Genomic DNA, 12,377 nt, shown 5'->3' on the forward strand with positions numbered 1-12,377 from the left:
AAACACTGATGATTTTACTCATCCTAATAGTGCCTCTGCCATCCTATCCAACACTGGGCAATATATTGGCTCAGACTACCTCAACAACCCATCCACTTGTCACGCTTTAACCTGTTTACTCATTAATCCATTCATTCATTCAAAACTTGTTAGGATACATCTTACAATGAAGATTTATTTAATTTGGGGCTGGAAAGATGGCTCAGTGGTTGAAAGCACTGGCTGCTCTTGCAGAGGACCTGGGTTCAATTCCCAGCCGCTACATAGCAGTTAACAACCACCTGTAACTCCAGTTCCAGGGGATCTGACACCTTTTTCTGATCTCCACAGGCACTGCACACACTCTCAAACAAGGCAGAAAGCAAGAACCAACACCCGATGCTGTCCCTTAATAGCCACAAGCTCCCTTGGCATGTGCATGTCTGTATCCACACAAACAAAATGATACGCTGCCCATTTGTCCTCCTCCCACCAGGTGCCTGTTTACAATATCTGCCTGTCTTTCTGGTTTCCCTTTTTAGATTTGTGCAGTGGAGATATTACTCCTGTGTGACAGCTGCTATCAAGTTCTTTTTCTTCCAAGTGCTCATTTGTCTTTGACTATTTGTGTATGACTTGGGGCACACAAGCCCCAAGACAGGAGCCTTGTCTTCTTCTAGCCCCAGTAATGGAGCCAGAGGTTGCCTTTGCCAGTCCCTCAGCAATATCTGTTGTATAAATGAGACAATCTGCACACAGATGATAGTCAAATCAAGGGAAAGTGTCTGCATTAGCAAGAACCCTAAGTTGGGGACTTTAAGATAAAGTGAACATTCTAGAAAATGCCAGTTGTGCCTCTGTATTTGAAAATTTCGTCTTCATTGTAGTGGAAACCACTGTGGAGTTTGGGTGTACTTTTCAATTACTGAGTAGTATGAACATGAAATATTAGATCTCAAATAGTATAAAACAAATGCTCTGCAGCAACGCCCTATGCAAAGATAGCAAATAAAAACTTTATACGTAGATATCTACCTTGAATATAAACTAAACACAGAGAAACAGCCTAGTGGAGAACTGACTCACAAGAGTGGCTAGAAGGACCATTACAATCAAGATATCAGGGGGCTGGAGAGATGGCTCAGTGGTTAGGAGCACCTGATGCCCTTGCAGAGGACCCAGGTTTGGTTCCTATCACCCATATGGTAGCTAACAACTGCCTCTAACTCCAGTTCCAGTCTCTCTGGACACCAGGCACACACATAAATATAGGCAAACACTTAAGACACATAAAATAATCAAGATATTTTAAAGCATGTTTCAGTCATGGTAGGCTTAAATTGGTACTTAGCAGTTAGGTCCATTAAGTTCAATTTCATCATTAAAACTAAAAAATAATTTTATGAGTACAAGCGTTTTGCCTGCATGTAAGTGTACCATGTGAGAGCGGTGTCCAAGGTCAGGCACGGGGTTGGAGCCCCTTGCCACCATGAGTGCTAGAAACCGAACATGGGTCCTCTGCAAGAGCAGCTGGTGTTCTTAACCACTGAGCCATCTCTCCAGCCTCAATTTCATCATTTGTGATGGAAAAATACCTGCTCAGATTATTTCAACAAGCCATCCATTCATACTTCCATCCATACCCTCATTTATTCAGGCAAAATGTGTTCACCAATTTGAGATTTAATTTAAATGAGAATGCATACATAGATGACTTTAAAAAGTAATAATTTTGTTTATAAAGCTGGAGTAGAAAATGTCTCTGTGTGCTTAGTAGCTACAGCGACTAAATACACTGATAGAACTTTTGGAAACACAAGTAAACACCTGATTCAAAACACAGTGCTGGGCTGGGGGTGGCCCAACAGTAGGAAGCATGCACAAGGCCCTGGGTTTGATCTCCAGCACCACAAAGGTGAAAACCAAAAGCAAGATAAAAAACTCACAAGGGTGATCACAATAGGAAAGACTGGACAAGGATAGTTTTTATTATAGTGAATTATATGCACTGCAATAGGTATGTACACACATTTATACACTATATATTGTTTGCAGTATAGGAAAATGTACACAGGCTCAAATGTTTGCAAGATGTGCTTTAAGGAGTAAAATGTAATGATAACGGTGGCCATAAAAACTATTGAGACAGGAAGATTTACACATTAGCATCTTTTTGTTTTTTGTTTTGAGACAGGCTCTCCCTGCAGCCCCAGCTGTCCTGGAACTCACTACATAGACCAGGCTGGCCTCGAACTCACAGAGATCCACCTGCCTCTGCCTCCCAAGTGCTGGGATTAAAGGTTTGTGCCATCAAGCTCTCTCACATTAGTATCTTTAACAACCCTTACCCCGTTCAGTCCTTACAACCCATGAGGCATCCATGTTAACTACAGCTTACAGATGAGGAAGTTGAAGCAACTAGAAAATGGCTGGTCTTGCTCAATGGAAGTCGTTATTTTTTGAACTTCAGATCCCTAGGTTTTTAAAGTTCTGTGGCTGCATACAGGAGGGACTGTAAAAATTTTCAAGACTATTTGAATCTTAGAGTGAACATTTTTTCACATCTCTCATTTCTATTTATTGTTTATTTATCTATCTATATATTTGTAGATAGGACTCACTATATTACCAAGGCTGGCCTTGAACTCCTGGGCTCAAGGGCTTCTTCTTTACCTTCTAAATAACAGGATTTCAAGTGAACACCACCGTGTCTCACTCTATACACCCCCAACCTTAATATACAATTACTCAGTCTGCAAAGCCTTTCTTCTCAGGAGACAAAGGCAGGTGGATCTCTGTGAGTTCAAGGCCAGTGTGGTCTACATAGCAAGCTCCAGGTCAGCTGGAGCTACAGGGAGACCCTGTCTCAAAAAGACAAGAAAAAAAAAAAAGTCAGTAGTCTTGTTGAAAGCAACAGCCCTTTGTCACCAGCAGAGCCTTTGGGCTCAAATGAAGTGGACTTTCTGTCAAGTTTTGTCACCAGCACAGCCAGGTGCTGGTGAGCTCTAATGTCCTGGGAAGGCAAAGGCAGGGGGCATCCTTCTGCTCCAATCTAAGGAAACATAGCAGGTGGAGTGACCTGTCATTTGCTTTCAGTTTGGCTGAAAGAAATGCTTCAAAAGACTCACCAGCCTGACTCTCCCAAGCCTGGAAGACGACACCAATATTCAGAGACCACAGAAGCCACCCTTCCACTGCACGGGGTCTCCAGGTGAATGTATCCAGGGCAGGATCAATGCCTGAATTGGTTTTCTGAACCACACTGGTCTACAGGAATGGTTGGGTTTTTCTTCAGTTTGGCTTTCTAATCTCTGCTTCCTCTCCAATGGTGGCAAGTAGATACTTATTACAGTGCCCTGTGTTTTCCCTCATTGGCAGTGAAGAGATCCACTGGAGGAAGTCCCCTCACCTGCCCATCAGAGCCCAGGGTGGAGCAAAGAAATTCAAGTTGAGATCTGGGAAGGAACCATGTAAGTTCAAGATTATTCAGTATGTATCTGTTCTCCGTATATATAAATGATCAACAACTATACACGCTAAAAGGAAGTAGAAGAGCCCAAGGTCTAGACAAATCAGACGCCAGCGAATTTCAGTCTCAGCCAACATAGTCGGAGACTTGCTTATTCCCCAAAACCTTTCCTCAGATTGCTTTGAAAAGAGAAACTTATACCAAGAGAGTACAGCTTGTTCCAAGATGTGAGTGAATTAAGCTGGCTGTTAGGACAGAGAAACAAAAGACAAAGAAACAAAATGACACCCTGCAGACCAGGGTGCTTCCCCAGTAGAGTGATGGTGTTATGGAGAGCACCCAAAAGACCACGTTAAGGCTGCATGCAAACAGATGTGGTGTCACCATTCTTAACCAGCACTTAAACCCTCACCTAGAGAAAACCCTACTGGACCATTTTTTTAATAACGAGATTTTTAATTACCATAGTACACTGTAAAAAGCAGTAAGTTTTAAATTCAAGAGGTTTGTTTTCTTTGGCAGGCTTTGGAATCCTGTTTAGATTATCAGTTTACTTAGTTAAGCCTTTCTCCTTTAAATGTCTAATTAGCATTAAACTCTAGCATGGCAAAACAAAACACACAAAAATGGCAGATAATTGGCAGATAAAACTTGCACACATTTTACTGTTACTTTGTCTCAAAAGAAGTTCTTGTAAGAACCTCATTTATTCCAAAGATAAATGTCTTGCTGAAAATAATCTGTCATTTGCTTTTAAGAAAGGTATACATTCAATTATAGATACATGAAAAACAGTTAAGATTAGAATGAGTTAACACCTAAGTTTAGCTACTTCAGTTGATTCAAGAACATGGTCCTGGGGTTGGGGAGATGGGTCAGTGGTTAAGGTACTGACTGCTTTTGTAGAGGACCAGGGTTCAGTCCCAGCACCCAAAGTGGGGCTAACAAGGGTCTATAACTCCAGTTCCAGGGGACCTGACACCCTCTTCTGACCTCCGTGGGCATGGCATGACACGAGTACACTTACATACATGCAGGCAATACACTCATATTCATAAACAAAGTGGCCAACAACAACAAAAAGCACTGTAAAAACTGGAGATAAATTAAATACCAGAAAACATTTGGAAAGATACATGTGGCATTAGCATTTAGACAGGATAGCTTTTGCTGCATTTAAAAACAAAAAAAAATCTCATGATTTCAAAAGTTCCTTTTTGCTGTGCCCAAACCTTATGGGGGAAAAAAACCCTCAAACCATTCCTTTTCTTTCCTTTTTTAAAAATGCAGATTTATTTTTTGTTCAAAAATGACTCTCTTCATTAAGGTGAGAAGATGCAGCTGTTTTTGAAGTCACTGGTCCTCATTTTTCCATTCAGAAACGATCCTAATTTCTGGAGGAAAGATGGTTTCCAGGTGAGGCCTGGCAGCCAGGCCTGTTTCCTAACCACTTGTAGCCACATCTGCAAAAGCGCTCTACATAAGCCCCTTGCAAAAGCTTTTAAATATAGAATGATCGCGGCTGGGGCATAGATTATTGAAATTAAAATTTAACAACAGCTTAGAATTATCTTTAAAGGATATTGTTTTAGAAGGATGTGCGTCTCTCAGCAATTACACACCAGAAATGAACACGCACTGATGCAGCTGTGAGATTACTTCAAACAATAAGCCTCTCCTCGTGAAAAATGTCTGGCCTTTGGCCAAGTCCACCTCTCAATCAAATGGGGATTTAAAGTGACCTTGCAGGGGAAAGGTCAGGACCAAATTTAGTAACATGGACTCAACCCTCAAAAGTGAAGACTGTGGGAGACATAGCAAAGCCACACAAACCCCTTCTGTGCTACAAGCACTTCAAGATGAGAGGTACCGTGGTGTAAGTCAGCCTGCTTCATGCATGATCTAGAAGAGTCTGATCTAGTAACCTTCCTTGTAAAAATGAACTAGAAATAGTGATCCTTTGCTGCACAGTAGGAATTAAAAATATTTTAAAGCTTTGAATCTGCAGCATGTGAATTCTCAAATAAAATAAAAAACTAAAATCAAAACCAAAACCAACCCAACTGACCAATCAAACAAACAAAAAGCAAACCTTTGTGAAAACCAGGGAGTTCAAAGACTACATCTGCAGCCGAAGAAAATGTGCCAGGTTCAAGGCTCAAAGCTCAGGACAATTAATCTGAGAGCTGGGGAGGGGCCAAGGCCACTGGAGGCCCTTGCTGGAACAGCTGGTAGAATACAACATGGAGGCCTGGGGGAGGCCCTGTGGAGAAGATATGAGTGTCTCCCTGCCTTCATTCCAGTTTCCATTTTCCAAATCAAATGAACCACTCACACAAGTCTTCCATATCAGACTCGCTGTATGTAGAGAAATCTGTGTCTTCTATTGCCCTCAATTAAAGCTGTGTCCATGTGCAACCAAAAAGTGCTGTGGAACCACTAGATTTTCACTAGGCAACCCCATGGTTACACATTTCAGAAGGAAAACAAGACACTCTGGTGGGGCACCAAGTCCTGTGTTCATGTGCTCCCATCTCCTCCTACTTCCCCTTACCTATTCAAGAGATTTAAATGCAGTAGGGTTGAACTGATGCTCCTGAAACTTCAGTGAGAAACTATCTGCTTTAAAGAACAGTTCAGAAGCAGTCCGTGTGCTAGAGGCCTAGCTGATTTCTCTAAACTACACAGTTGACTGTAATGTTGATCCAAACAGTACATCTATCTCTAAGAGACCCAACAGGGGCATCTGGTCTCCTGGGGGCCAGGTCCCATGCAGTGGCATAACTAGTCTGTTTTGGGTACCACACTTGGAGCTTATCCAGAGAAGATCATGAATGTTCCATCCAATAAAGTGAAGAACAACTGAGCGAGCTGGGGGTGCAGGTGGAAGGACATGACGACTGCTTTTAAGAATCTGAAGGGGTACCACATGGCAGAGAGCGGAAATGTCTGCATTTACTTCAAAGACTAGACGAAGACCAATAGAACAGACTGGTTCAACCAAGGAAAGCACAGTAAGTCACCTGTCACTGAAGTATTCAAGCAAACATCGAAAAGCTACGTAACAAAGATGTGCTTTTGCAGGGGAGCTGGATTTAGCGATTCATAAAACCCCTTCCAGCTCTTGATAGCTTTTTTCCCAGGCCCTAGGATAATATGCAGATCTATTTTAGAAAACTGTTCTTAGAAAATAGCCACTATGATTTTTCAAAGAAAAAAACCCTCTTCCTGTGTTTAGGAATATTCTTACTAGGTTCTTCAGAGGAATGAATTGGAGGTAGAACCCCAGGAGGGGACAGTATGCAGTGGGTTTTCCCTGAATGGACTGTCATATACCCAGTGTAGGATGACATGCTATGCAGGGGCTGTATCATCTGAAGTAGCACTCACAGGGCACACTGCAACAGCTTCTTCATTGCAGACAGATCTATCGCATTACATGGCACCACTTAAGATGCTGCCCAAAGGCTTAGCATTTCCAAGTTAGCTGCATGGTGAAGTCAGCCTACCATGTCTTGGGCACAGGTGAGAGAAGCCTTATAAACATGGCCTCTTAGGGCCAAAGATGTAGGCAACACATATACTCAGAAAGCTTCAGGAGGCCAGGCCACATCTGATGTATGTACCCTCTGCAGTACAGTACTATATGGGTAATCTCATCTCTTCATCCTTCTCATTCTGTGGCACTAATATAATCATGACACAAGGTGATGTCCTTGAGTCCTAGGTTAGGAGATGTAGTAACAACTGTACATTTGACTGATGTGGGAAGACTCATTTGGACATAAATGTATTATTGGCTTCATGAACAGTCTACTCAGAAAACAGGTGGAACGTACTATTAAAGTGCTTGACATTAATTTGTAAATGAGGAATCACTAAAAATACATTTAATGCTGCCTAGTTCCTGGATTCAAACCCAAGGGGCTCTATTAACACATGGTTAAGTCCTAGTATTTATGTTGAGCAATGAAGTCTTGATTACCGTCAACCAATGCACCACAGTAAATTAGGCATCAGGGAACCACGTGAGAGAACTGGACTTTCAACTTGTCTCAGAAGGAGACCGTTATTCTTCCAGGCTGGCTAGAAATGTAAAGAACCACTTTTTGATATTAAAAAATTGAAAATCCAATAATTCTACACTTACTAGATTTGTGAGTTTGCCCATTGTTCAAATGGAATATGAAAATATTCTGAATTTATGATGAGGTGAGAACATGCCCGTTGCTGTATTTTTAGCCTCCCTTCTAAGCTTCTATATTTTACTCCCATTTCAAAAGGACGATGGAGGCACTGGTTTTAAGTGTAATGCTAGGTTTATTATAGTGTTTTTATTAACAAACTTTCACCAGACAGTTCTGAGTGTGTTAGTACAGCAGGCACGTTGGCTTCAAGGTTTGGAATCTGACAGTCCACAGAACCGCACTTCACTCTCACAATTCTGCCACAGCTTTGTGGATTGTTTGGACAAGACCTATAACTAGCCTCCCCGAGTAAATGGCTAAATAGAAATTTTGGTTCACTATGATTTAAATGTTCTGAGTTCGCAATTACATCAGTCTGCGACAAGCTTGGCTCTGCTTTTTCCTCTGCCCTGCCTGTCTGGTTTGGTAAACTAGAGACCTTGGTTTCATTCCCTCCGCTGTCCTCTGTGTCTCCCATGTCTCTACTTTTGCAGAGTCCCCTTTGGTTATTCTCAGGATCGCAACAAGCTCTTAGTAAAGACCCAGTGCTTCTGCACACAGGCGGCGATGACTCCACTGTCCTGGGAAGATGCTCGTCTGTGCTCTGAAGACTGTGTACACTGGTGTGGCCAAGTTTTTCTTGGGCCTGAATGTGCTGCACTGGGTGGAGGAAACAATTCCTAGGCAGAGAATTCTGCATCCCGGGTGGCATCCCTCTGCCCTGCAGGCAGGGACAGCAGTGGATGTGTGGGATGGGATGCACGAAGCCCTCAGCAGCCTGCTGTGTGGCCTTCAGAGGTGGCACGGCATTCTGAATCTGCACGAAGCTGCTGGCAGCAGAAGCACACTGGTGGCACAAAGGGTCCCCCATCTGCTGTCCAGAGTGTGGGCTGTATTTGAAGTGTGTGTAGGCATTTGGGCAGCTACATCTCTGGTTCAGAGAGAAGTAGTGACACATGGTGTGTTGCTCCAGACATGACTGTAACAAGGCCGAGCTGGGTTCACTTCTGGGACTTTTGCTGAGATCACTGTTGTAGGATGCCGGCACAGACATCCCTAAATTCTTTGCTTGGCTGTTGAAAAATTCGGAGCAGATATGTGTCTCTTCGTACGTGGTCTTCTCTGAGGAGGTACAGCTGTGGGATGCCAGAGGCTCCAATTCATAAAACTCATGCTCCAGCTCAGATTTTTGGCCCCTGGGATCTAAATGATAAGCATTCACGTGATGTGTTTTGCTTGGTCCCTTGTCACCAGGACTCACAGACAAGGTATGGGCAAAGGCACTGCACTGGAGTTTTTTAGGCAAAGGAATCTGACCACAGGTACCCTGTGGCCCAAGGCACCGACACATGCACTGGAAAAAGAAGGTGGCGAAAGCCCAGCTAATACACATGATGAGCATCATGAAGGTCCCCAGCTGGGTATAAGCCAGGACTGTGGAGGGCATCATCATGGCCCCAGCCACGAAGGTGGTCAGTGCGGCCATGGCAATTGCAGAGCCCATGCGACTCAGAGAGAAAATGACCTTGCCTTCGCGGTCGGGATCTGGAGCCAAGCGGTATGCAACCCCGTAATGGACAGCAAAGTCTACAGACAGGCCGACTGCAACTGAGATGGTGACAGACTCCAACACATTCAGCTCCCAGCCCAGCAGGACAAGGGACCCGACAGTGACAAATATGGTTCCAGCAATTGAAATGATGGCATAAAGGCTTATGATGATGTTCCATGTGGTCAGCAGCATCACGCTAAATGCAACAGCCACAGAGAGTCCCATGGCAGTGAGGGTGCCATCGGACAGGCTGTCCTGGAGGTCGTAGAACTCCAGGTTGCTGACAAACCAGCCATGGCTGAGGCCCTCAGGTGCAGAACTCAGCTCATTGGAAATCCATGTGTCCACCTCCTTATAAAATTGATGCATCTTCTCATAGGCCAGTGTGAAGAGGTAGGTGCTTTGGAACTCTAGCACGACTGCCCTGATGGTATCATTGATATCAAATCTCGGCCCTGGGGTTTTGCTGTCCAGATGGTACCCTGTACTCCTTTCCAGCTCCATGATGGCTCTCTTGATACATAGCTCGAAAACCTCCTGCTTGTAGGGGAAGCTGCAGTGACTGCAGCATGGGTACAGGGCAGGCTCATCACAGTCCTGGTTTTCCATCCACTGTTTGAAGGTCTCAATGAAGCAGCTGGTGAAGTCCTGCTCATCGGTCTGGTAGAAGAATGTCTGGTTCCTCAGTTTTTGACAGAAGTGCAAAATCCAGGCCTGGGAAGCTGGACTCGCAATGTTAAAGCTGCTGTCTAGTGTCAGCTTCCCTTTACTCTTGGGGTTTAGTGGGTTGCCGCTGTCTTCTGGGGACACACCCCAGATCACCGTGATGGGCATGTGGAGCTCCTCTCCATGGTGAACCCGCTCAAACATGAACAGCTTCTTGAACTCAGCATCATAGCGCTCGAAAGGATGAGACGATCTGAACACCTGGAACTCAGATAATTCCAAGGAAGGCAGTTTCATCTTTGGGTTTATACAAACAATGTAGGCCCCACCTACTGTTAGGGCAAGGAACCAGACGAGCCAAAGGTAGCGAAACTTAATGACGATGCATGGCAACACCTTCTCAAAAAAGATTCGAGATGCCTCTGAAATGGCAAAAAGTGCCTTGTGGCACTTCTGGCAGACCACCGTCCAGCAGCTCTTGGTGTCATACCCTTGCACCTGGGGCTTTCTGAAGCAAGCAAAGATATTGAGGAGGTACCGCTCGTGCAGAACAACAACAGCTGGAAGCCAGGTGACCATCAAGACATAGTTTACCAGTATCGCCGTCCCCGCGTACACCCCAAAGCATCGAATTGCTGTAATGTTGCTAACGTAGTTGGCATAAAAGGCAGCAGCGGTGGTAAAACTGGTGACAAACATGGAGAGGGCGGCGTGCTGCAAGGTGATGCTCACCGTCTCTGAAGTCTCCGCGTGAGGCTTGTCAAATTTGGTGTAGTTCCAGACGTCGCACAGGACAAAGGCATCATCTGCTCCAATTCCGACCAAGATGATGAGAGCGGTGAGGTTCATAAAAGGAAAGAATTCAAAGTTAAACACTACGCGGTAGAGGAAATAGGAGACGATCAGGGAACTTATGATGGCAAACATGGTCATCAGTGTGATGAACATGGACTTGGTGTAGACACACATGACTAGGAGGACAATCACAATGGCGATGGCAGGATACACAGTATCCATGAGAAGATAATCTTGAAACAGACTGTGTTTGATGCCAAACTCGATCCCGGTGATGGTGGTGATGCCATCCGAAGAGTTCCAGTTTTCGAAGTTGTCCAGGTAAATGTTCATCATGCTCTCCCCCTTCTCTGTGGGGGAGAAAAGCATGCTGTATTTTAAAGCTGGCACAGCGTAGTCAGTCATCTTTGGGGTCATGAAGTCCTTGTCCACCAAGTAGTGGAGAATCTGGTACACAGCATTGTACTTGGTACATTTGCGTGGCACATTGGTGCACTTGAGCTGATCCTTTCTTCTGGCTGCCATGTCCCAGCAGTCTGGCCCTAGGGTGCCGTTTTGGTAGTGTTTGGCACAGGTCCGAAGCAGCTTCAGTGTGTGAGAGACATCTCGCTCAACGATCTTCTGACAGGATGATCTGTTGTTCAGAATGGCGATGTAGTTCCCCAGAGTCCAGCTGGGGCAGCAGGAAGCAGCAGTGGTCCTCTGGCAGAGGTCAGCGAACTGGGGGTGAGATCTGATCTGCAGAGACAGACATGCAGAAGGATGGAGGTTTAAATGGGCTCACCACTGGGCAGGTACTATTGCTGTGAGGAACAGGAAAGTTACCAAAGCTAGATAATCATCCTTCATATTAGGTACTCGTTTGTATACAGAAGAACTTCCCCTAATGGTCTCATATTACAGGTACGCTGCAGGTTATTTTGAACAGCAAACTCCTGTCTGGGAATGGCATATAAGTGTAAAGTAATGTCAACCAGTGCTGAGTTCAGCTTCAGAAGGGAGATAAAATTAATACCTGCTTAGTAAGCAGGTCTTTTCAAAGTCACTGCAGAAGTAATGATGTGGACAGATTTTAAAGCTTACCACTGAAAGAATCATGGAAACAATGGTCTACTTTCTATTTGAAACAAATGTGGCTTTGCCTAAAATTTTTGGTTCTCAGCATGAAAGTTTTGGCGACAAAGGCACTGAATCCCAATAAACAATGGCTGAAAGCAAAGCTGCTGTTCCCCAAAACACCAATGGCCTGAATGTTCACACTTCCCAGATTTGTACGTTAGAAACCTCAACATGACAGACAGTCCCAAGAGGCAATGCCTTCTGGGAGGTGCTCAATGGGATTAGTGTCCTTCTACAAGTGGTTCCTGGGAGTTTGGTGCTGGATCAGGATACACAGAAGGCCCCATTTTGCAGAGCAGAGCCTCTGTGGACCCTGAATCTGCAAGACCTTTAATTTAAAACTTCCTAGTTTTTAGAACTATAAGAAATAAATTGCTTATACATTATGAATTCTAAGGTACTTTGTTACTGCAGTCTGAACCGACTAAGAAGCAAAATGTCTGGTAAATAAAAAAGTGATTCTGGATTTATGAAAGATTTAGACTAAAATGGATTTCTGAAATAAGAGTAGAAAGAGTACTTTAAGATTAAAATATTTTTTATATGTAATCTTAATATATCAATAAAAACACTTAAGGAGAAGTTTATTTCTTCTATATCCTTAAAAGTT

At 44.0% G+C, this 12,377-nt stretch overlaps 1 protein-coding gene across 10 annotated transcripts in view; it reads right to left on the bottom strand.

Moving 5' to 3' along the window:
• Positions 1-7,723: 7,723 nt before the first annotated feature.
• The window catches only part of Disp1 (dispatched RND transporter family member 1), a 214,822-nt gene continuing 210,168 nt past the window's right edge, over positions 7,724-12,377 (bottom strand). For all 10 annotated transcript variants that reach the window (XM_029559001.1, XM_008823749.3, XM_029558999.1 and 7 more), the window contains one exon: positions 7,724-11,386. In XM_029559001.1, the coding sequence (XP_029414861.1) occupies positions 7,772-11,386 (3,615 nt within the window). In that variant the 3' untranslated portion in view covers positions 7,724-7,771. The remainder of the gene's footprint in view (positions 11,387-12,377) is intronic.

Source organism: Nannospalax galili, unplaced genomic scaffold (assembly GCF_000622305.1).
Source record: "Nannospalax galili isolate Female #2095 unplaced genomic scaffold, S.galili_v1.0 scaffold368, whole genome shotgun sequence".
Taxonomy (NCBI): domain Eukaryota; kingdom Metazoa; phylum Chordata; class Mammalia; order Rodentia; family Spalacidae; genus Nannospalax; species Nannospalax galili.